The sequence below is a fragment of the Pseudophryne corroboree genome, chromosome 8, assembly GCF_028390025.1.
Source record: "Pseudophryne corroboree isolate aPseCor3 chromosome 8, aPseCor3.hap2, whole genome shotgun sequence".
Classification (NCBI taxonomy): Eukaryota; Metazoa; Chordata; class Amphibia; order Anura; family Myobatrachidae; genus Pseudophryne; species Pseudophryne corroboree.
The window spans coordinates 353,885,500-353,912,054 of NC_086451.1; the positions used below are offsets into that span (position 1 = coordinate 353,885,500).

Here is a 26,555-nt window from a genome sequence, read left to right on the forward strand (position 1 = left end):
GAATTATTACAGATGCTACACATTTTTAAAAATGGTAAAAAAGGGTGTGGGGATTGCTCCCACAGCCAACTGGCTGTTACACAGTGGGAGTTATACTCCTTTTACACTGCCAGCATATAACACGGGTGATTGCACATAAGCGTGCATAACCCATGTTGGTGTTTGGTGTAAAAGGGTCGAGTGACCCGGTATTCCAACTCAGGTAGTTTGCAAGGGTTCAACCCAGCAAACTGAGCAGTGTAAACGGGAGCCGGGTCGCATCGGCCTGGCTACCCATTCACAGTGATGTATAGGCAGCGCTTGGAGACCATATGATCTCCAAGCGCCACCCCCGCCGCATCACCAGTGACATCACCAACCCGGCAATGTGGTCGCAGCCAGGTAGCACCTGTGTCAGGCTCCCGGCTGCGACCCGCGATATTTAATATAAAAGCGGTATTAGAGAACTATTTAGAAGAGTTGATATGTGAAAAGTTAACTTTCCATAGGCAACATAGATTAGATTAAAGGGATATTATGGTCACCCTACATAAATCACACAGATGCTGCCTGTTCTATTCACTTGCATTCCTTTATCTCCCCATTCCTGACCATAAGTGCTGGTTATTGCTGCATGTTGAAAAGCATATGTACAGTATAACACCAGTAGGCAACTGGCCTTAGAATGCCCTTAAGGTACTGTACAGTATGTGTCCATGTGCCTACTGATAGATCTGAAGAGCAGCAAATGATGCCCTCCATAGTCCCCCAAATTACCGGTAAACTGTTTTTACGCGAACATTCAATCCGTAAGAACTCGATAAATAACACCAGCCACAAGAACAGTGTGTAATACTTTTTTTTAGTTATTTTTTCTTTTTCACATTCAAATGCTGTAAATACTAAAACACTGTCAATGGAGCAAATATATCTACAATATTTTATAAATGAATATTTACAGAAACATTTTGTGGTGACAAACACACAGTTTAAGCTTTTTACAATATACCAGACATTATATTTCTACTTAAATTAAACATTCTATTTCAATACATATTTCCTCGACTATAATACTGACCATAGAGCTCAAAACATCTTTTCATAAATTATAGTTCCAGTCTTTAGAACCAATCTGTTATGTGTTATACTATTGTATAGAAGTCTAGTCCTTAAAATTAGACTCTGACATCAGATCTCCCCCATTGTTAACATTCATTTGTTCAGTTAGTTCCTCTTGTGTTACTCGCAAAACCATTTTTGCGGAGTCAGTCTTAAAGAGGTTATCCATTTTTATCAGCGGATTAATGTTAAAGGACTTTTGAAATGATTTGGAAGTGAAATAATAAACAAAAGGATCGAAACAACAGTTCAAGGTCGCCAAGCATAAGGTAATGGGATACATTGTCCGTGCAAACCTCTCAACAGAACAGTTAGCTATTGCTTGCGAGCGGACCAAAGCATAAAGAAAAAGGATGGAGTTGTACGGCACAAAACACACCACGAAAATGGCGACATGGACTACTATCATCTTCAGAACTTTTTCTTTGTTGGTTCCAATCTGGCACAGGGTTTCAGGCTTCCTCAGAGTCCTCAAAACCAACGAGGAGCAGGTAAGATTGAGAATTAATGGTATGATAAAACCAACCACTTCAATAAACATGGTGATTTTCGACAAATAGGTTTTCCAGATGCTTTTGGAGAAGCCTTCAAAACAAGTGGTGCTTGTGTTGGACACATTGGTGGTGGAAAAGAGAGATGCTGAAATACCTCCGCTGAGCACTAAAATCCAAACGCCAGCACAGACAATGGCAGAATTTCTTCTTGTTCGGATGGTACGGGAACGGAATGGGTAGACGATTGCCAGAAATCGATCCACACTGATACAAGTGAGGAAAAGCATGCTTCCATAGATGTTGGTCAGGAATGCCGTGCCTGATATTTTACACAAAGTGTCACCAAAGGGCCAGTGGCGGTTAAAGTTATAAAATATTTTGAAAGGAAGGGTGAATACAAACAGTAGGTCAGACACGGCAAGGTTGGTCATATAAATGGCAGTTTCGTTGTGCATCTTCATTTTAAAGCAGAAGACACAGAGGGAAGCACAGTTTGTGATCAACCCAAGGATAAATACCACACTATAAACCGCTCCATAGAGGTTATACTTGAAAGAGTCATCAATGAGGCAGGTATTATTATTATTGCTGTAGTTTCCCATCCCAAACTCCAGAAAGTTCTGCTGAATCCTCTCTGGATTCCGACAGCATCCATAGAATATTCTAGAAGCAATCCTGGCATGGCATTTTTATGTGGTGAAGTCTGACGTCACGTTCAAGTAAGTCTTCATCTCTAGAATACATACTGGTATCCTAAATAGAAAGAGAACACAATCGAAAATTAATACTAGAATATTTATACCACCACATAACCAACCCCACAACAACAAAAAAATTCAAATAAATACACACGCTGTAACTAGAAAATGTTGTAGTCTCTAAAAACATTGTCTTCATGGCGCATAAGGAATGGTGAGGTTACCAACGAAAATAGGTGGGATACAAGTGATTATATAACCAGTAGCGGATTTTGCCTATGGGCTGCAGGATTGCGGTGGATTTTTTTACGTGCTGAGGATACAAGTGACCTACAGGAATGTATATTGTTGAGATATACTCTCTTTATATGAATTTGTGATATCAATGTAGTACCCATTTTAGAGGAGCGCCACTTATTGTTTTCACCAATTTCCCGTTTTGCAGGATTGCAGCCCCCCCAGGTAAAATCCACCAGAATCAGTGAAGCCAGATGCCGTCCATGACTGCACTGGCAGTGACTTCCTATTGGAAGTCTTACCTGCCAGTCAACTGCAGGCTAGGCAGTCCCATTGGGAGGTGTATTCTCCCTCCGGGACTGCCAGACCAGGCTGCAATAATCAAAGAGCAGATTTCCTGTTGGAAGTCACTCCCTGCCTTATCGTCAGCCCTACCCGGCTTCTATGGGCTGCAACTGACGCAGTATATAGAAGCCAGGTGTATGCACACACACGCCACAGCTTGTGCACATGCACAGGTCTCAACGCCCGCCAGATCCATTGTGCAGGCGCCGGGTCCTGGCTGGACGGGGACGGCGGCTCTCATCTCTCTCTCCTACACAGGCAGGTGCAGCTCCCCTGCCAACGAAAAGGTAGGAGCTGCTGCTGTAAGACACCAATACAATAAAGAATCATCCCACCTTGTTTTGAGTCAGATGCAAAAAAAAAGTCAACTTATAGCTACAGAACAAAGCAACCTGGTTTTGCCTTTTATCTTATTGCCAATATAAATCACAATATACTTTCAGGTACCTGAAAGTATATTACATTTACCCCTTTGTCTCTTCTTGTTGCACTCAAACACTAGCTTATCCAAGAAAAAAATCTTATCCCTAAATTATTGATGGCTACCAACAAAAATAAAAACAATAATAAATATGAAGTCTGACAAGAGTTGACAAAACTTGACAATCTGGAGGCTTCAGAAGAAATTTAGCCTAAAACTACCATAACCGTTAGCAGCAGCTATATATAAACGGATAGTCTCTTGTGCTGAGCAGTCCAATGGGCCCATAAAAATTCTACTACATTACCTAAAGAAAGAATACTGTTCATGGAAACATGGATGTCCCAGTTGCTGTAGTTGTGTGAAAACTACAATACTATGCTTAAAAGCCGGTAGTAATGTATTACAGAAATTTACACTAGTCACTGTAACTGGCTATAACCAACTCCTATTCCAGAGGATGCCAAACACAGTCCTCAAGGCACCCCACAACAGTCCAGGTCTTAAGTATATCCATGGCTCAGCACAGATGGTTACATCAAACTTACTGAGGTACTACTTAAGTCACCTGTTGTCAAGCATGAATATACATAAAATCCTGGACCTTTGGGTGTATTGAAGGCCGCATTTGGGAACCTCTGCCTTAGGCACAGATTCTCTTGTAGCATTTCATGAATCTCTATATCTATTGATCAAAGTATTTAATCTAGTAAATCACACGGTATTCTATGTTAAGGTAAGGTCAGTGAATGCCCCTGGTAATCCTCTCTTCTGCATCCCCTTTCCCCCACACCTGACTACCATCAGCAATGTCTAACTTCCATATAAGCTAACTGTGGTAATACAGGGGAAATGCTCAGATTCATACCTAAAGTGGACCTTAAGGGCTCAGTACAATAATGGCCTAATATAAATTACAATACAGTAAAGTATTATATACAGTACATTTCACCCTGCACATAGCACAAAGAATTTTGAGACACCTTGGGGTAAATTTACTAAGCTGGGAGTTCTATTTAAGATGGGGTGTTGCCCATAGCAACCAACCAGCTTCTATTTCTTATTTATCTAACACCTTCTATAAGATAATACGTGGAATCTGATTGGTTGCTATGGGCAACATCCCATCTTAAATAGAACTCCCATCTTAGTAAATTTACCCCCTTCTGTTTTATTCTAGCTTTAGGCCTTGATCTACAGCTTTGTGCATTCACAATGTTCTACCTAAAGTACTCCTGCATATCAGCTTATTTCCAAACAGGGACTGAAAATGACCATGCCCGAGTGCCAAGCACAAAGTGTAAGATGATCTTTACTAACTAGGATACATTAATAATTATTCCTGAATGCCAATTATTAAAGTTATTTAAATAACTGACCCCTACATTGCAAAGATGAACATTTAAAGAGTACACTACAGTAGCTCCTAGCAGAAACCATGATCCAAGCAGCCATTTTTCCCCAGAGTTCCCTGGTCCTTCTCACATCCCCTTTGCAGAAAGTCATGGCTGCATGTTATTATAGAGTTGGGTGTAACCTGCAGGACTAATCAGAAAATACAATCAAGTGATTGGGACTTGATAAGTCAACCCACTAACACTCTCTCTCTGCTGCGATTTTAAAGGTAAAGAACAAAGAAGTGCTGGTTCTTTATTACAGTATTAGCAATCCCGGGATAAACTGTTACATGAACAGCATCTGTAGTTCTGGCTCGGGAAACACCATAGCAAATTTATTCATCTTGATAGTCCAGGACACGTCAATATTTTTTACTTTTATCACCTGAACTTTAACTGCACATTTCTGAAAATGTCTGTCTGCTTATTCAACACTGAGAGGGATAAGTGATGGTAAATGTGTCTGCATAGGAACATAACAGGTTTTTATTTTATACAATTCATTTTTCATATCTATTTGTCTCTCTTCAGCTAGATAATGGAGCAGCCAGGAAAGGACCATACACGTGTACAGTGAATACAAGGAGACCAGATGCATGATAAAAATAAAAATGATGGTAAACCATAGTCTGTAATGACAGGGGACTTAACGGTGAGCTTCTTGTGGTTGGATGTGTGTGATATAAGTACGGGTTTCATTTTAAAACCTTAAGGCATTTCAGGATAGAGGGACATGCGTTTTGGCATAGCTTACAGACCTAAAAAAGTCAAAAGCTGTAAACTGTACTATATGATAGAAATATAGCATGTGCTGGCATGCTAGCATCTAATGATTCAAAACTATGTTTATGTCAATTTACAATACTATAATTTTCCAAAGTAAAACGTCAGCATAAGTTTTCTTCTTTCAGAAAAGAGCAATAAAAATTTAAACTCGTGTTGAAAATCCCTGTGCCGAACCCAAACACATGACCCCACTCCAAAGGGGCGGGGCTGCAGCCACAGGAAGAACAGCATAGATTAGGATGGATGTACAGGCTGTAGGGTGTGTGCCAAGGACGTCCAGCTTTGCAGCAGCACTACAGGGTGTTCCAGGTGGGTTGGTATCGCTATACCCGCGCCAGTCATCCCGGTTGTCAGATTTCCCGACTGCGGGATGTCGGGCGCCAGAATACCAGCAGCAGGGCGAGCGCAAAAGAGCCCCTTGCAGGCACGGTGGCGCGCTATGTTTTTTATTCTCTCTCCAGGGGTGTCGTGGACACCCTAAGTGGGAGAATAGGTATCGGAATCCTGGCGCAGGCATGCGGAGCACCAGGATTCCGACAGCCGGGATATTGAATCCCCACGGCACCCTGCAAGACAAATGCAGGTGCCGTGGGGTAGCAACAGTGAGGCTCCTGTTCAATGCCACTGCCCGGACACCCCTAGTTATGGCCTCGTCCATGTTGTTCATTATTGCCCAAATATACAGCACAATGCTTCCACAGCCATAAGTTTGGAAAGTTTGACTTTTCTCCTCATGCTTGTGTGGTTTTTCCTACGGGTACTCTGGATTCCTCCCACAGATTTATCAGTAAAGCTGTTGACAATACTAACCAATCAGAATGCAGCTATAATTTATCTAGTACAAACAATAAAATACCTATTTGGTTACTACGGCAGCACCTCCACTTGTCCTCTTTAGAAGAATTGATAAATCACCACTGTTTAAATAAAGTAATTGTAATGCTTTGTCTACATGTAATGCTTTCTCAGTATGTGCTGTGGTTGAGGTCGCTATTCAGCACATGTAATACTAATGCTAAAAATAATTATTCTTAATTAAAACGTCACTTCTGCAGCTTAAAAAACAAAAAAAATTACATTTAACTGCACAGATAACTTAAGCTGCACACTTCTTAAATGGTCACATAGCTAACACGTTTAATAACCAATATTGAATCACATTCTAGTGGGGCTTTAGCAAGATCTAACTGTCACTGTACATAGGCTACACCAGCAGTAACAACCGCCACATAAAAACTGACCTGAGAACTATAGGCTTTATCCGATTAGCGGCAAGCAGCTGTTTATCGATATCAATTTTGCTATTGTTCACTGGTTCAAAAATTTGATTAAAGATCCCTTGGGACAGTATATTTACCTTCACATTCCTACAGGATGAAAATACCAAGAGATCCATATAGATCAGGCATGTCAAATTCAAAATCCCAACTGGCCAAATAATCAAGGTCTAAGTTTGTGTCAGCCGCAAGAAGAAGAAACAGTCGTATATGCAATTTTGAAAGGTTTGAAAGGGCTGCGGTGGTAGGCGGGCAGATGGGCTCCCGGTCTCAATAGTGGTGTGCAGTAGTATGCAGCAGGGACGTGTAGTCAGACGAGGCCGTGCCTCCCCTATGATTAATTATTAAAATAATACAAAGAAGAAGATACTTATGACACATATTCTGTGTCATAAGTATCTTTTTTATTTTATTCTAATAATTTTAACTTATTAAATCAGTTTGGGAGGCACTGATAGCAGTGCCTCCCGTAGATAATGGGAACAGGGTTAGAGCGGCCAGATGCTGAAAGCGGCACATCTACAAGTGCCTCGTTGACAGGGACAACACGCCCATGTCAGCGAGGCAGCTGTAATTGGACAGCGGATCCAGTGCTGGATCCACTGTCCAATCACCCATACATGGAGCGTCGGGTCGGAAGTGGCGGCGGGACCTGGCGGTGATTGGCGTTGGAGCTGGCCCGGCTACAGCAGCGGTGGAGCGGTGGCCCTGAAGGTGGTGGCGGTGGGAAGCCCAGAGTGCGTGCGGTGGCAGCGGCCAGCACTTTTCCCTCTCCCAGCCAGCAGCAGCACCTACACCAGGGGCTGAACTGCCGGAGACAGCGGAGTCTGCTGCCGCCGGGCTCCAGCCCTGAAGGGAGCACTTCATCCATTGCCCCCCGACCGTTCTGAGCCCCTACCGAGTGGTGAGCAGCATAAGCAGAGGCTGGCAGTGTGTATAGCCTTAAGTCTGTGCTGGCGGCCGGCAGCCTTCCGAGGTCAAGCCTCCTCCAAACACCATTAACACACACATACCTGCCCAGCTAGTTCTGTAAGCTGGAATCACATACAAAACAATAATAACAGAGACAGATCCAGTATTCCATCATTGTTGTATGTGACTCCAGCACATTAGATGGTCCCCCTGGTGATTGCTGGGCAGGAGTAAGGAGGTGGGAGGAGTTACAGAGACGGCACCCCAGAGGCTAAATATGACACTGCACAACCTGGCCTCTAACTCCATGTGCAGGCATCAGCGGGACCCTCCTCCTCTGGCTGTGGGAACAGGCTCAGTCTGAGCAGCTGCAGGCTAAAGAGCATATAGCATAGCCACTGGTGAGTTGGACTGTCATTGAAGGGAGGGGTTACATACAGTATAGATACTGAGTAAGGGTGCTGAATTCAGAACTGTATCCTGGCCCTGTCACTTGTGCTGCTGTCCCCGTCACCTCTATCTTGTCTCTGCAACATCTGTTCTGTCCCTGTCTCCCCTGTCACCTCTGTGCTGGCACTGTCTCCCCTCTCTCTTGTCCCTGTCCCCTCTGTGCTGACCAGGTCTACCCTCTCTTCTGTTTCTGTCACCCTGGTCCTGTCACCTCTATCTTGTCCCTATCACCTCTGTGCTGGCCCTGTCTTCCCTCTCTCCTGTCCATGTCACATCTGTTCTGTCCCTGTCACTCCTGTCCTGTCATGGCCCTGTCACTCCTGTCCCCTCTGTCCTTGACCTGTCACCAATCTCTCCTGTCCCCTCTCTTCTGTCCTGGTCCTGTCACCCCTGTCCTGTTTTTGTATCCTCTGTCTTAGTCTGTCCTGGCCCCACTGTACTGTACCTTTCATCTCAGTATTGGCCCTGTCACCCCCGTCTTGGCACTGCCAGCCTGGTCCTGTCACCTCTATCCTCGCCCCAAATTATATATAATTTTCCCTTTTTTTCGAGGGGTAGGGGAGCACCAAACTCTAACTTGCCTCCGGGCGATTGGGATGAACTTAGGGCGCTGGCCTACAGTAGACACGTAGGTGAGAGAGGGGGGGCGCTGGGCTGGATATTGCACTGATATATAATAATCAGTGACTCCCCAGCCTATGACCTCACCGCACGTCACTGGCATGCAGTATTTCTTCCTTCGAGCCAGTGTGATATTACTTGTGCGATGCTCCTGCTTAAGGGTTGAAAGTGCCCGTGCACAGGGCGGGAAAAAAATGGGGGGGGGGGGGGTGCTTTCGCACTGTGCTCACCTCAGGAAAGGAGGGGGTGATATGGTGCTGCAAGCACAAATATAATGACACACTAGGTGGCAATCTCACCAGTGTAGTTCACTCACCCGTCTCTTCCGTGCAAGTGTTCCTCTTTTTCTTCAAAGAGGCTTTGGGTTGGGGCAGAGCTGTAGCTGGCTGGGTGTAGGTTGCATCTCTCGTCCATTGCCCTATTTCTTTTCCTGCCCCTGACGTAACTGTGGACCGGCTGCCGCTGTCCCCTGCCATGGCTGTGGGTGCCGGAGTGCCATTACCCGCAGCTGGGGCTCCCTGTTTCTCAGTCACATGATTGGCCCAGATCTCACGGTACACGGAATCTCTCTCCAACCAGAGCTATTGGGGGTGAGAGTGAACCAGGCGTTTGTACAGTGTGGTTGACCTAGTGGCAGTGTGTGCATGGGGAAGGTTCGGGCCACATTCCACTTGGTTTCAATTACTATAGCGGGGCTGCAAAACACATGCATTTGGGCCGCGAGTTTGACACGTCTGATGTGGATACTATGGAATTCCCATGATCCTGAGGCCATAAGCCAGCTTGCTTAATAAGTGGAATTTAACAGCACATTTGCACCAAGACAACAATTCGGTATTACTTTATGTTCCTTAATGTTTGGTTCTATCCAAATAGACTGTAAGCTCTATAGGGCAAAGGAACCTTCCTTATGTTGATGTGAGCTTCAGCACATAAAATATAATCTATACATAAAACGGATGAACGTCAGTTCCACAATCACTGCTCTGCAGTGTACAAGCTACAAGCAATGAAAATGTCATCCTATTGTTTAATGTTAGAGTAATGTAAACTAGTGAAAGCCTCACTTGTAAATGCTTTTCTTTAAAATGGGCAAAGTTTATTTTTCTATAAAACATGTTCAGTCCTAATATATACATACAAAGATAGAATAATTCTAACTCATACAAGAGAAGAACATACCCATTTATGGAGCGCTGACTGCTGTACAATTGCACGACTAAACTGTAAATTAATACAAAGGCTGAACTTGGAGGTAACGGAAGTCGTGGACTGGAAGACTGTCAATCAGGCACTGTGTCACATGGATATTAAACCTGCTGTGTCTCATATAGCATCTTGGTCTCCTTCCCTCTACTCTCAGCTGACAGAATTAAAGTCTAGAAGGCTTATTAAACCCCGCTCCGTCAGCATCTTCCTGTACTTATTCTACTCCGGTGCTTCCTGCCTAATTTCCAAATTAAAATAAACTGAATTAAGCAAACTATGTTTCACTTTTTATATTTTACATCCTCTGGATATGTCTACAAATGACTAACACATTTTATGTACTTACCGAAATGAAAGATATATCAAATAGACGGGTGCACAAAAAGAGATGATCACTATATACAGGGGACAGATTTTGGGGTGAGGGCACAACAGTAAAGGTCACCCTCTGCCTGCTTAATTTTATTATTTTTATTGATTGGTTATAAGCCATCATTTGATTATAGTCAATTTAATAGAATCATGAAAAAAATTTAAATTCTATTTTTTTTAAATTATGTATACAAATGGTACAGCTTACAGGGGCAGTACGTGCATGTCCTAATCCCTTACACTCCATTTAAGATGGCATATGGTACAGTACAGTGGAAACATTTTGCCGTTTTGGGCTGACAGTACCAACACAAGCATCCAAGTGTCAACCCCTAGGCACGTGCCTAATGGGAAATTCGACACTGACTTTATATGAAAGAAACCAGCTGTATTTACCAAGTGAATACATTTCAATATCACAGCATGTACAGCACAGTCAAATTAGGACACACCAGTGGTGTCGCGAGGGTTGGTATTACCCAGGGCAAACTGCGCATGCACGTGAAAGGAGGTGTGGTTTCATGCTTGCAATACCACGCCCCTAGTGTATGTTGTGGAGCTGTAGTTGCATGTCTCACTCTTCTCGTCACAGCACTCTGGGGGCTGCTGTGCAGCCCCAAGAATCTCCCGACACAGTATGGCCGACACACGCAGCTCTGCTGTTTTGGCATCATTCCTTTTGGATGGTGTTACTCGGTGCAGTCCACACACCCCCTAGTTATGCCACTGGGACACACCCATGACATACTTGCCTACTCTACAAAGATGCCTTACTCTCAGGTGGCTATCTTGGACCCCAGAAAGAGTAGGCAAGTTTACCACAATAAGCGCCCCGTCTCCTTAAGTGAACTAGGCAGCTTGACGCAATTCACAATAAATTGCAACATTGTGGCCCCACTCCCAGCTTTAAAATGCAGTACAGGTTGAGTATCCCTTTTCCAAAATCACACATTTTTGGTTCCCCTACTACAGGGGTGGGGAACCTCTTTTCTACCAAGGGCCATTTGGATATTTATAAAAGCCTTCGGGGGCCATACAAAAATTCTCAACTTAAAAAATGACCCTGCCCCCCAGTAGGTTTGCCCCTTAGAGGTACTGTGTGCGCGCGCCTCCGGCGCTCGGGGCAAAGTAATTGGGTGTGGCCAATTAAAATGGGACGTGATACACATATGCCCCCAATAGTGCAGTGCCATATATACAAGTGCCCCCACAGTGCCAGATGACCTACAAGTGCCCCCAGAGTGCCAGATGATCTACAAGTGCCCCCAGAGTGCCAGATGATCTACAAGTGCCCCCAGAGTGCCAGATCGCTCACCGCTGCTGCAGGTCCATCCGGCGGTGGTGTGTCTCAGCTGTCGGGTCATGGCAGGGAGGAGTGACTATGTCAGGCTGCAGTGGCGTGTAGGACCTCAAACCAGCCGTCAGTTCGTGAGCCAATCAGAGCTCGCGGACCGGCAGCGGCGGCTCCTGATTGGCTCACGAACCGGCGGCTGGTTTGAGATCCTACCCGCAGCTGCCGGACATAGGGCAGGGAGGAGAGAGCAGCTACTAACAGCTGAGACACGCCGCCGCTGGACTGAGCAGCGGCGTGTCTCGCTGCCAAACTAGCGGGTGGGCTGGAACAAACGGCTTTGTGGGCCATATACGGCCCGCGGGCCGGAGGTTCCCCACCTCTGCCCTACTAAGATAATGATATATAAATGACATATATATGTACAGTTGTGCTCATAAGTTTACATACCCTAGCAGAATTTGTGATTTTCTGTCCATTTGTCAGAGAATATGAATGATAACTCACAAACTTTTCTTTCAATCATGGTTAGTGGTTGGGTGAAGCCATTTATTGTCAAACAACTGTGTTTACTCTTTTTAAATCAAAATTACAACAGAAACTACCCAAATGACCCTGATCAAAAGTTTACATACCCTGGAGATTTTGTCCTGATAACATGCACACAAGTTGACACAAACGGGTTTGAATGGCTACTAAAGGTAACCATCCTCACCTGTGATCTCTTTGCTTGTAATCAGTGTGTGTGTATAAAAGGTCACTGAGTTTCTGGACTCCTGAAAGACCCTTGCATCTTTCATCCAGTGCTGCACTGACGTGTCTGGATTCTGAGTCATGGGGAAAGCAAAAGAATTGTCAAAGGATCTGCGGGAAAAGGTAATTGAACTGTATAAAACAGGAAAGGGATATAAAAAGATATCCAAGCAATTGAGAATGCCAATCAGCAGTGTTCAAACTCTAATTAAGAAGTGGAAAATGAGGGGATTCTGTGGAAACCAAATCACGGTCAGGTAGACCAACTGCCAGGAAAATTGTTCGGGATGCAAAGAAGAATCCACAAATAACTTCAGCTGAAATACAGGACTCTCTGAAAAAAAGTGGTGTGGTTGTTTCAAGATGCACAATAAGGAGGCATTTTAAGAAAAATGGGCTGCATGGTCGAGTCGCCAGAAGAAAGCCATTACTACGCAAATGCCACAAAGCATCCCGCTTACAATACTCCAAACAGCACAGAGACAAGCCTCAAAACTTCTGGAACAAAGTCATTTGGAGTGATGAGGCCAAAATTGAACTTTTTGGCCACAACCATAAACGTCACATTTGGAGAGGAGTCAACAAGGCCTATGATGAAAGGTACACCATTCCTACTGTGAAACACAGAGGTGGATCGCTGATGTTTTGGGGATGTGTGAGCTACAAAGGCACTGCAAACTTGGTCAAAATTGATGGCAAGATGAATGCAGCATGTTATCAGAAAATACTGGAGGAAAATTTGCACTCATCAGCCTGGAAGCTGCGCATGGGACGTACTTGGACGTTCCAACATGACAATGATCCAAAACACAAGGCCAAGTCGACCTGTCATTGGCTACAGCAGAATAAAATGAAGGTTCTGGAGTGGCCATCTCAGTCTCCTGACCTCAATATCATTGAGCCACTCTGGGGAGGGGTGGCATTCTGTATGCCGGCGGTCGGGCTCCCGGCGCTCAGTATACCGGCGCCGGGAGCCCGACCGCCGGCATACCGACCGCCGGCATACCGACACTTATTTTCCCTCGTGGGGGTCCACGACCCCCATAGAGGGAGAATAAAATAGTGTGGCGCGCGTAGCGCGCCACCGTGCCCGTAGCGTGGCGAGCGCAGCGAGCCCGCAAGGGGCTCCTTTGCGCTCGCCACACTGTCGGTCAGCCGGCGGTCGGGCTCCCGGCGCCGGTATGCTGGGCGCCGGGAGCCCGACCGCCGGCCAGCCGTAGTGAACCCCTGGGGAGATCTCAAAACGTGCAGTTCATGCAAGACAGCCCAGGAATTTACAGGAACTGGAGGCTTTTTGCCAAGAAGAATGGACAGCTTTACCATCTGAGAAAATAAAGAGCCTCATCCACAACTACCACAAAATACTTCAAGCTGTCATTGATGTTAAAGGGGGCAATACACGGTTTTAAGAACTGGGGTATGTAAACTTTTGATCAGGGTCATTTGGGTAGTTTCTGTTGTCATTATGATTTAAAAAGAGTAAACACAGTTGTTTGTCAATAAATGGCTTCACCCAACCACTAACCATGAGTGAAAGAAAAGTTTGTGAGTTATCATTCATATTCTCTGACAAATGGCCAGAAAAACACAAATTCTGCTAGGTATGTAAACTTATGAGCACAGCTGTATATTATATACAGTATCTATTTAATATATCTATATATACACATACTATATAATATAAATATATGTCATTACCTCAGTAGTGGACCCAATGTGCGATTTTGAATTTTGGATAAGGGATACTCAACCTGTAAAATCACAACTCTGTATAGCAGTAGCAGAGCCATGATGATGTGATCATTGCTCCATTCCCCCCACATTAGCCAATTTGCTGTGCCTTGCTTCTCTGCATCTCCCGGGTGAGACAGCAAGGAAGTCGACATGTATGACCCATAACCTGCCCCAGGGGGTTATTTAATAAGACATAATTATCTCATAAAAGCTAAAAAAAATGTGATATTTATGTTCTCTGGAGATGGAGGTAAATATCTCCTCTCCAGTGACAGTTGAGCACAGTCCAAAATTCAAACAGGGGAGCCTCACCAACTGCCAGTGAGTCCCAAACAGCAATGTCTGGCAGTGTTTGGGGTGGCAGTTGGTGTGGCTCGCCAGTTTGAATTTTGAACTGTGCTGCAACTGTCACTGGAGAGGAGATATTTATCTCCAGAGAACATAAAAATCACATTTTCCAGCTTTTTTGAGATAATTAGGTTTTATTAAACATCCCCCCAAGTCACTCCCTGTCTCTAGAGATGAGCGCCTGAAATTTTTCGGGTTTTGTGTTTTGGTTTTGGGTTCGGTTCCGCGGCCGTGTTTTGGGTTCGACCGCGTTTTGGCAAAACCTCACCGAATTTTTTTTGTCGGATTCGGGTGTGTTTTGGATTCGGGTGGTTTTTTCAAAAAACCCTAAAAAACATCTTAAAACATTGAATTTGGGGGTCATTTTGATCCCATAGTATTATTAACCTCAATAACCATAATTAACACTCATTTTCAGTCTATTCTGAACACCTTACACCTCACAATATTATTTTTAGTCCTAAAATTTGCACCGAGGTCGCTGGATGACTAAGCTCAGCGACCCTAGTGGCCGACACAAACACCGGGCCCATCTAGGAGTGGCACTGCAGTGTCACGCAGGATGTCCCTTCCAAAAAACCCTCCCCAAACAGCACATGACGCAAAGAAAAAAAGAGGCGCAATGAGGTAGCTGACTGTGTGAGAAAGATAAGCGACCCTAGTGGCCGACGCAAACACCGGGCCCATCTAGGAGTGGCACTGCAGTGTCACGCAGGATGTCCCTTCCAAAAAACCCTCCCCAAACAGCACATGACGCAAAGAAAAATAAAAGAAAAAAGAGGTGCAAGATGGAATTGTCCTTGGGCCCTTCCCACCCACCCTTATGTTGTATAAACAAAACAGGACATGCACACTTTAACCAACCCATCATTTCAGTGACAGGGTCTGCCACACGACTGTGACTGAAATGACGGGTTGGTTTGGACCCCCACCAAAAAAGAAGCAATTAATCTCTCCTTGCACAAACTGGCTCTACAGAGGCAAGATGTCCACCTCATCATCATCCTCCGATATATCACCGTGTACATCCCCCTCCTCACAGATTATCAATTCGTCCCCACTGGAATCCACCATGTCAGCTCCCTGTGTACTTTGTGGAGGCAATTGCTGCTGGTCAATGTCTCCGCGGAGGAATTGATTATAATTCATTTTAATGAACATCATCTTCTCCACATTTTCTGGATGTAACCTCGTACGCCGATTGCTGACAAGGTGAGCGGCGGCACTAAACACTCTTTCGGAGTACACACTTGTGGGAGGGCAACTTAGGTAGAATAAAGCCAGTTTGTGCAAGGGCCTCCAAATTGCCTCTTTTTCCTGCCAGTATAAGTACGGACTGTGTGACGTGCCTACTTGGATGCGGTCACTCATATAATCCTCCACCATTCTATCAATGGTGAGAGAATCATATGCAGTGACAGTAGACGACATGTCCGTAATGGTTGTCAGGTCCTTCAGTCCGGACCAGATGTCAGCATCAGCAGTCGCTCCAGACTGCCCTGCATCACCGCCAGCGGGTGGGCTCGGAATTCGGATTTGGGATTTCGAAGAATGCACAGTTCTTTGCTGTGCTGCTTTTGCCAGCTTGAGTCTTTTCATTTTTCTAGCGAGAGGCTGAGTGCTTCCATCCTCATGTGAAGCTGAACCACTAGCCATGAACATAGGCCAGGGCCTCAGCCGTTCCTTGCCACTCCGTGTGGTAAATGGCATATTGGCAAGTTTACGCTTCTCCTCCGACAATTTTATTTTAGGTTTTGGAGTCCTTTTTTTTCTGATATTTGGTGTTTTGGATTTGACATGCTCTGTACTATGACATTGGGCATCGGCCTTGGCAGACGACGTTGCTGGCATTTCATCGTCTCGGCCATGACTAGTGGCAGCAGCTTCAGCACGAGGTGGAAGTGGATCTTGATCTTTCCCTAATTTTGGAACCTCAACTTTTTTGTTCTCCATATTTTATAGGCAGAACTAAAAGGCACCTCAGGTAAACAATGGAGATGGATGGATTGGATACTAGTATACAATTATGGACGGACTGCCACGGTTAGGTGGTATAAAAAAACCACGGTTAGGTGGTATATAATACAATTATGGATGGACGGACTGCCTGCCGAGTTCCGACACAGAGGTAGCCACAGCCGTGAACTACCGCACTGTACACTGGTTGATAAAGAGATAGTAGTATACTCGTAACAACTAGTATGACACTATGACGACGGTATAAAGAATGAAAAAAAAACCACGGTTAGGTGGTATATATTATAATAATAATACAATTATGGATGGACGGACTGCCTGCCGACTGCCGACACAGAGGTAGCCACAGCCGTGAACTACCGCACTGTACACTGGTTGATAAAGAGATAGTAGTATACTCGTAACAACTAGTATGACACTATGACGGTATAAAGAATGAAAAAAAAACCACGGTTAGGTGGTATATATTATAATAATAATACAATTATGGATGGACGGACTGCCTGCCGACTGCCGACACAGAGGTAGCCACAGCCGTGAACTACCGCACTGTACACTGGTTGATAAAGAGATAGTAGTATACTCGTAACAACTAGTATGACACTATGACGACGGTATAAAGAAAGAAAAAAAAATACCACGGTTAGGTGGTATATATTGTAATACAATTATGGATGGACGGACTGCCTGCCGAGTTCCGACTGCCGACACAGAGGTAGCCACAGCCGTGAACTACCGCACTGTACTGTGTCTGCTGCTAATATAGACTGGTTGATAAAGAGATAGTATACAATGCATACAACAATATACTACTATACTGGTGGTCAGGCACTGGTCACCACTAGTCACACTGGCAGTGGCACTCCTGCAGCAAAAGTGTGCACTGTTTAATTTTAAATTAATATAATATTATGTACTCCTGGGGGCTCCTGCTATAACAACCTGCAGTGCTCCCCAGTCTCCCCCACAATTATTATAAGCTTTGCCTTTTATACATTGATGTGCAGCACACTGGGCTGAGCTGAGTGCACACAGACTGAGTCACACTGTGTGACTGGCTGCTGCTGTGTATCGTTTTTTTTCAGGCAGAGAACGGATATAGCAGAGAACGGATATATTATATTAAAATAAATAAAAGTTAACTAACAACAACTGCACTGGTCACTGTGGTAAACTCTGTCTGACTCTGCACAATCTCTCTCTCTCTTCTAATCTAATTTCTAATGGAGAGGACGCCAGCCACGTCCTCTCCCTATCAATCTCAATGCACGTGTGAAAATGGCGGCGACGCGCGGCTCCTTATATAGAATCCGAGTCTCGCGAGAATCCGACAGCGTCATGATGACGTTCGGGCGCGCTCGGGTTAACCGAGCAAGGCGGGAGGATCCGAGTCTGCTCGGACCCGTGAAAAAAACATGAAGTTCGTGCGGGTTCGGTTTCAGAGAAACCGAACCCGCTCATCTCTACCTGTCTCATCTGTTTTTTTTTTTTGCCACTTCAATCCTTTAGACTACTGAATTCGTTAACTAAAAGCATACTTGCCTACTCTCCAGAATTTTCGGGAGCCCCCCCGAACACCAGCGGTGCAAGTATGCGGGTATGGAGCACCCTTAAGAATTTGGCAGCGGGTACGCAATACCACCTGCCACACACTTTGCCATTACCACAATTATAATGTGCCACAAAGCAACAAGACCATGGTACTTGGCAGCATGAAGGCTCCTCCCACTTTGTCGGGGTTACTGGGAGTGCAACAGTGGCTGTATTTTCCTGTTATAATGGAGGCATTACTATATATTGTTATTAAATTAGGGGCATTACTATATATTTCTATTATACTGGAGGTATCACTATATATTTCTATTATACTGGATGCATTGCTATATATTTTTAGCCTTGCCTCCAGATTCCCCACAAAAAAGGGTCTGTCACGTAGCCACTCCCATTAGCAGCATGTGACCACGCCTCCACACAACACGTGACCACGGCCATTTTTCGGCACGCAGTACAACTAAGAAAATATTTCTGCTTGCACGACTGCCGAACACCCAGGAGAGCAGGTCACCCTTCCATATCACGCTCACTTTCTATGTAAATGGATTAGACAGGGGAGCATGACGACGACACCTTTTTAAGCAAATAGTATCATCATGAGCTCTCACCTCTGTGTGATGTCATGATTCATGGCACTGCGCCACGGCGGGTGGGTGATATGACAAGATACTGCCAGTCCCATTCGCCACATGTCCAGTATATCCCCTCTGACAACGGTCTTGGAAGGGACAGAGAAGAGGCATGTAAGTAGGGTTAAAGCCACATTAAAATGTCACTTTATGGAATATGCAGAATGTTGTATAAGAGCTACTTTGCTGCACTGGAGCCATCTGCAAAAAGTTTGTATGTGCTACCCCTGTTCATGTGTCTCCTTCAAGTATTCCAGTTTCCTCCCACTGCTCAAATACTTGCTGAAGGTTAATTGGCTTCTTATGAACTTAGGCTTCCTGTGTGCGTCTCTGCATTTAAGTAATAGGGAATTTAGGCCGTAAGCCCAACTGAGGCAGGGACGGATGTGAATGATTTCATTCTGTATACAGCATGGTATAATAACTTAGAACTATATAAAAAATGATAACAAGTAAAAAAAAAAAAAAAAATCTATACTCATTCAGTCAAATACATCCATTTCTAGATACCTAACTTTCTATCCTGTTGGCGAAAACAGATCGGGGCTGGGGGTGGGGATCCCGGCGGTCAGCATATTGACCCTAGGATCCCATTAGCAGAATGCCAGCGGGGGAGAGGGGCCAGCGCAGCAAAGCCCCATGCGGGTTCACTGCGCTCACCACGTAGCGGACCCGGTGGCTCGCTGCGCTCGCCACAGGTTCTATTCCCACTCTATGGGTGTCGTGGACACCCACGAGTGGGAATAGTCCCTGTTAATCGGCATGCCAACTGCCGGGCTGGTAAGTGGGTGGGATCCCGGCATCGGCATGGTGACTGCCGGGATCCTGAGCGTCGGTCACATGAACTCAGGACACATACCAATTTTCTGTCTGTGTTGTCCGATAACACAAAGAGAACCATTTGTGGATCACAGATTACAACAAACGGCCCCCTAATTAAAAGGCATAGAACAAAGTGGCCAACACAGACTTGAAAGCAAGACGTAACTTGTGTGTTCTTGCTATGCGCATACTCCAGAACAAGACTACAGGTGACGAGGAGTCATGCGCAAAACTCGGTCATTCTCCACCAAGGCTGTATGAGCATAACTGTGCCGTAACGGGGTGTTTGCAAGAAGGCTAAATTTAGACAGGGCAAGCAGAGTATCAGGAATAATACGGGCACTACAACATTAAGGCATCTTTAGATCAGCATATTTGCAGGACAGAGGTTAGCAAATCTGAGCACCACACAGGTATCAGTCAACTCATGTGGCAAAGAGGAAACTAGGGTACTAATAACTAGGGATGTGCCGTCAAACAGAGCTCTGGGGGGCAGAACTGTTGTTGCCCCATGACTCTTGCTTTTGGATACCACCCTGCAGCCAGTATCTGTGCTGTAGTGCTGCCTGCAGAGTTGATTCGAACTCCAGGCAGGCACGCTGCAGTCTGTGCAGCCACTCAGAGTATCCACAGGAAGCTACGGGAAGTGCTGCACTTCCCAGAGGCAGCGGCCCGTCCCCTCTGTAGGAAGTCATGCCATCCTGTGCTTAAGAGCTTACACAGCGAGCTCCAGAGCCCTGTTGCCCTGTTGGAGGACACCTCATGTGTAGGCATTGCTGTATAGCTTTGTACAAGCAGTTACTCAAATGGGAGTGGTGATGTCTTTTTAACTCGTTAGAGATGCATACAATGCTGCATACCAGCGAATAAATGATTTAGATCCGTGCTTGCAATGCAGAAGCAATTTTGCCCGACTTGGGGTCAATTTTACAGCAGGCCTCAACTTTTATTTTTTTTATTTTTTATAGCTCCACTTATTATTCATATTTTACAGCTCATTTGTGTGGAAACACAGTACATCTTGCATAAACCGAAGAAAGAAAAAAAAAAAAAAAAAAAAAGATACGCCAAAATGTCTGGCTCATTTACTTTTTGGGATGATTGGATGAGCGCCCAATCAATGTTCCTTAGCCATGTACTGCATATCCTGTGAGGCATAAGGCATTTCCTGGCTTAGTGTACACTGACTGAACTAAGGATCTGTTTTGGATTCAGCTAATTATCTTCACAGAGATGTCTTAACCAGATCCTTGCCTGGGGGAAGGGGACATATGTTCTCTTCACTATAGATAACATCAGCCAACCCACCACCATGTATTCCAGCATTCTAACAAAAAAAGAAACCAGTCAGAAAATCGGCCCGCCATATGTTCTGCTATCTCTTCTGACTCCTGCAGTGCACGCCTGCTGCATTTTAGAACATTTGGTCTATAAAATACCAGAATATCCTGACAAACTTATTCCAAATAGAATGGACACTTGTGTCAGGGTTGTATAAATAATGGATAATGGCTGGAATGTATTTAATGTCAACATTACCTAAATCGCCTTAGTTAATTTATACTCTGGGTAAAATAAAATCCACTTTGACAGTATTTTTAAAGGTGATTTTAGGAGGTCTGTGAAGGAGATCTCCAAGGTGTTCCACGTGTGCTCAGAATTCAGCAGAACGCTATACTTCATTATATTCTTGCATTTTCCCAGTCTACCCCTCTTGTATGTCAATCAACCAACTAACCAGCAGTAGCCCCAGCTGGGTGTGGTATCTTCTACCATGATGATTCATATCTTGTGCATCATAGACCAGACTGACACTTATTGAATATTCATGTCACTTCCAATTACCCCATCAAGATAACTTCGCAGACCAGTTGCTGGAGAAATCATTAGTAAACCTAGGGATTTGAAGTGCTGGATAGGAGGTTGCTATTAGAAGAGGTTTATTTTGTGGGTCATGGATCTAGCACACAGGTTCTCAAACTTGGTCCTCAGGACATCACACGATTCATGTTTTGCAGGTCACCTGTAGATTTTTAAAATGTGACATTTGGTGATACACAATGCAGCTGCTGGGTGACATGGAAAACGTGAACCATCTGGGGTCCTGAGGACCAAGTTTGAGAACCACTGATCTAGCACATTGGTAGTCAAAGAAAGGACACTGGCCCAAATATATTAAGCCTTAAAAGGTGATAAAGTGTAGACGGATAAGGTGGTATTCAAATGATATATCACACCCAATCTCCTTTCTAAAGTGATCCCCGTTATCGCGCATATCGCACCCACAGTAATCATGTTTAGCTGCAAAAAGGGTTGGGCGCCCCGCTCCCCCCAGGGGGTAGCAAGCTGAATTGATGATACCACATCCGTCAGCAGAAACAGAACGGGTGTGGAAGGGGGTGAAAAGAATTGAATATAGAGTGATAACGTACCAGCTAACCCGCTCCTGTCATTTTTCAAACACAGCCTGTTACATGGCAGTTAGGAAGCCGATTGGTTGTTCATTTATCACTCTTTGGGCATGATATATCATTTGAATACCGCCAAATCTCTTTTCTAAAGTGATGCCTGCTAATGCGCATATTGCGCGCATAGTAATAAGATTTAGCTGCATAAAGGGTTGGGTGCCCTCACTACCCCAAGGGTAACAAGCTGAAATGATTATACCACACCCATTCGCAGAAACAGAACGGGTGTGGAAGGGGGTGAAAAGAAATTAATACCGCCCTTCATCCGTTTCTACTTTATCACTTGTTAAGGCTTAATACACTTGGGCTACTGTTTTCAATGCAGCCAACAAGATGAGCAGCACAGGTGGCGTAATAATGGTTAGCAATACTGCCTCACAGCATAGAGGTCTTGTGTTCTATTTCCACAACGGCTCTGTGAGGAGTTTGTATGTACTTCCCATGCATACATGGGTACTCATGTTTCCTCCCGTACTCCAAAAATATACTGGTAGGCTCCTGACAAAAATTAACCATAGTGTGCGTATGTGGTATGGAATGTAGATTGTAAGCTCCACTGGGGCAGGGACTGGTGTGAATGGACAGAGCTGCAGAATGTGTGTGTTCTATTTAAATGACATAATAGAAAAGAAAACAATATGCATGCACATTATTACTAGAAATACTGCATATTTACTCAAACTGGTTGTTGAAGTACCAAAAATGCAAACTTTTATATTGATAAATAAAGAATAAAGCCAATTTGAGAAATTAAAACTGATTTGCACATACTGTAGGATGTTATTCAGAGCTGTTAGCAAACAACAACAAAAAGCCCACTAATCTGCAAAACCATGTTGCACTCCAGGTGGGGCAGATGTAACGTGCAGACAGAGTTAGATTTGGGTGGGTTACTGTACATTATTTCTGTGCAGGGTAAATAGTGGCTACTTTATTTTTACACTGCAATTTAGATTTCAGTTTGAACACACCCCACCCATATCTAAATCTCTCTGCACACATTACATGAGCCGGGGAAAGATAAAATTCAAGATGTATACATTTGCTTTTAGTTCTATTTTGTGCAATTTCAATAAACAAAATATAGAAAGGAATAAAAAGCTCTTTATTAGACATTCTGGGTAATTGTCGTGTGAGGCCAAATAAAACCATAGTTATTTTCTGGAAATTCAGAGTCTAAGGGGGTATTTTTTTAATAAGGGCTTGTTGTCAAAGCCGCTGATTGTCAGTGGTTTTCCCCACGGGATTTAGAATGCCAATAATATAGAATGGTAAACATGCTTGGATTTGAATTGCATATTGTTCCAGTTTTTTCACAGTAATCCCACATGCAAAATGGCCATTACTTGGTGGCTTTGAAAACCTGGGGATTAGTAAATATACTGTACCCTTACGGCGTGTGTGGGTACTGCATAAATATTTACAGGTATTGATGATGGAAGGGGACTAGGAAAAAGAGTGCCAAAATAGGCTCAGCAACGAGTTAAATAACACAAAATTGTAACTTGCACAACATATCTGAAAAGCAACCTGAGAACATTAACTGCAGGCAGTGAATTTTGATTCACAAATACAAGAACTATTGAACTATTGGCACTGCAGTCAAATTCATGGCCATCGAATTAGTGAAACTCAACCAAATTTCAAACCATTTTCAAAGTGTTCGTCATACATTCAGTGGTCATATTAATATGACCACGAGTTAGCACTTTGGCGGGCAAGCTTGTGCCCTTAATATGGCTTTAAGTCTTTTAGGAATGGATTCTACTAACTGCCATGTCAAAGGGCTCAGACACTCCATTCTCACCCCACCATCTGCATGGTGTAAAGTAAATCCTGGATTTGTCAGACCACATGCCCCATTACCAATTATTTACTGCCTAATTCCTGTATTCCTAAGCATGCTAGAGACATTTCACCCTGTTTGCAACAGAAAGAAATGGCGTACAGACAGGACTTTTACTTCTGTAGTCCATACCATGGAATGAGCGGAGTACTGTTTGTTGAGAAGCCATCTGAATTGGTCACTGATTCAGATTATCAATATTTTGATCTACTGTCTGATGCCTGTTTTTGGGACTAACAAAAACTCTTCTGCCCACTCTCCGTTCCACTTGAGCATCCAGTAGCCATTTAAGACCACAGGCCTTGTGCTAAGACCCAGTTTTTTTGTCCGATGGTCCAAACTGTGTGCATTTTAACAACTGCTGCCCTTGAACAATTGACCAGTGCAGCCATTTTGCTAATGTTTTAATCATTGCTGTGAGTGCCAACAATCATTCCATGTTCAATGACCGTCTGACCACGTTGTTTACCCATTATTTTATGAGTGATACACTTCATTAGTCTCTGCATACCACTGGTGTATTTATAATGGGCGCAATTTGCCCGTTATGTGCAGGGGGCCCTCACCACACACCCATGTTTTCAATACTTAAACTCTGGAGTCCCGCGTTGGCGGCAGCAGCATCGCTGCAGAAACCACCGGGAAAATCGTGCTGTAGCCATTTTCCAGCATTCTGCACATGGGCAGTAGGAAAATCTTTGGGAAAATGGGCATCACGTCACTTTACCAGACACCAGTGCATGTGCACTATAATCTTGGACAGCGCTAGGGTCTCTTAGTGACTCTAGTTCCCAGATTCTATTGCTCTGCCAATAGAAGGGGCCTCCTCCTCTCTTGATGCGTCCCTGTTGCATACCTTATACCATCTTATGTCATCTGTGGAATAGCCACAGTACTTTGCATAAAATCACGATGGTCATAATAATTTGTCCACTCAGCGTATTTGGAAGCATATATGGCTGGGATGCTTTTGGAATTTAAGAGAGAGAGAGAGAGAAAAACAAACAAACAAACAAACCAACCAACCAACCAACCAACCAACAACTCTGTACACCTTTAGAGGCCTTCAAGTGTGCTTTAACCTGAGAGATCAGTCACTGCACTAGAGCAGTTCCCACTGTTTTCCTTGACTGTAGCCAGCAAGGTACACAATGACAACACAGAAACTTCTCACTCCACAAACACAATTCTCCCAGCTACCAATGAATAAGCTTTTTAGTCTCAACGTGAAGACCACACCAATAGGTACACCACCCTGTCAAATGAATGGTGGGACATTCTGACCTACAGTATTACTCACTATGGCATTGCTACACTGAACCAATACACACTTATAAGTGATGATTTTCCATCATGTCACTGGGACATGAAGGGAACAGCATTGGCTTATTTATTAAAGAACAAGGTCTATTAAAAAGAGAAATCACTATTTTTTTTTAATTTTTTTTTTTTTATTGGAATGGGGGTATCATTTCACCAGACAACAGAGAATCACTGAAAATCATTTGCTCATTTCAAAACCAAGAATAGATAGATAAAAAAAAAGTGTATATATAGTTTGCACAGTGCCAAAGTATTTTCTATAAATGTGCAGGCTAGAGAGGGGTGGGGACGTGCACAGAGACTGCACACGGGTCCCCTCCTCTCAGTTTACTGATATCTGGGGAAATGGCTATTCTGCCATTTTCCTGGCGATTGCTTTAGTGCGCATGCATAGATCTCCATAAAAGTGGCACTTGCGCCACTATCACATCTATTTCTGTAGCACCAATGGACAAGTATTGTCTATGGGTGCAGGATGGCCTGTGTGTACCCCGCTTCTGAATCACAGCACACCATGCCCAATTATAGATATGCCCATTTTTTTCCCTATAAACTGCCATTTGGGGGAATTCTAGAGACTGGACAATACCTCAGTTGTAGTTGGATCCCAAAAAAACAGGGTTGGACCTGGCCCACAGTGGTACACGGTGGAAACCCCCCCGTCCCCCTTAGGAGTTGACCTGTGCCACTCCAACAAGACTGGGAAATTAGTACCTGCCCCCCACCCTGCACCCCCCACTGTATTTGCACATTTTCAAATCAGCCTCTAATGTCACAGTTTAAGAAGCAATCAATGTCAGGGCAGCAGAGCGATGCTCAACTTGCCAGCATTGGCCCTCATTCCGAGTTGATCGCTTGCTGACGTTTTTCGCAGCGCAGCGATCAGGTTACTACTGCACATGCATATGCACCGCAATGCGCACACGCGTTGTACGGGTACAAACAGCATTGTTGCGGAGCAATGCTTCTAGTGAAGAATCCATTTGCACGGGTGATCGCAAGGAGATTGACAGGAAGAAGGAGTTTATGGGTGTCAACTGACCGTTTTCTGGGAGTGATAGGGAAAACGCAGGCGTGTCCAGGCGTTTGCAGGGCGGGTGTCTGACGTCAATTCCGGCACTAGACAGGCTGAAGTGATCGCAAGGGCTGAATTAGTTCAGACCTACACAGATACTGCAAAAAACATTTTTTTACGCCCGTGACTGTATATTGCCAAAGGTCAAATTGTACTGGAGAAATATGCATTATTCCACAGCCAACGGCAAAATTTCTTCAGAACAGTAGAAAATGAAAACCATTCCTGGATCCGCATTCATATAGATTACAGGGAGGAGTGACGTTATGGTGCAATTTAACACAAACAGAATGTCACAGATGAATAGGCCATTTTGCAGAAATGTCTAGCAATACAATCTTTGAAATCAGCTTTGTTTCACCATTCCACATTTGAGATTGTAAATCATACTTTGCTAAATTTATATTCCGTGCATGGT

The 26,555-nt window shown here is 44.3% G+C and overlaps 1 protein-coding gene across 3 annotated transcripts in view; it reads right to left on the reverse strand.

Moving 5' to 3' along the window:
- Positions 1–822: 822 nt before the first annotated feature.
- LPAR4 (lysophosphatidic acid receptor 4) overlaps positions 823–26,555 on the reverse strand; it is a 57,344-nt gene continuing 31,611 nt past the window's right edge. For 2 of the 3 annotated variants that reach the window (XM_063937515.1, XM_063937514.1), the window contains exon 2: positions 823–2,345. In XM_063937515.1, coding sequence (XP_063793585.1) covers positions 1,142–2,194 — 1,053 coding nt within the window. In that variant the 5' untranslated portion in view covers positions 2,195–2,345 and the 3' untranslated portion in view covers positions 823–1,141. Of the gene's footprint in view, positions 2,346–9,052; positions 9,076–26,555 lie in introns of those variants that run through there. The other variant, XM_063937516.1, reaches the window with a different exon arrangement.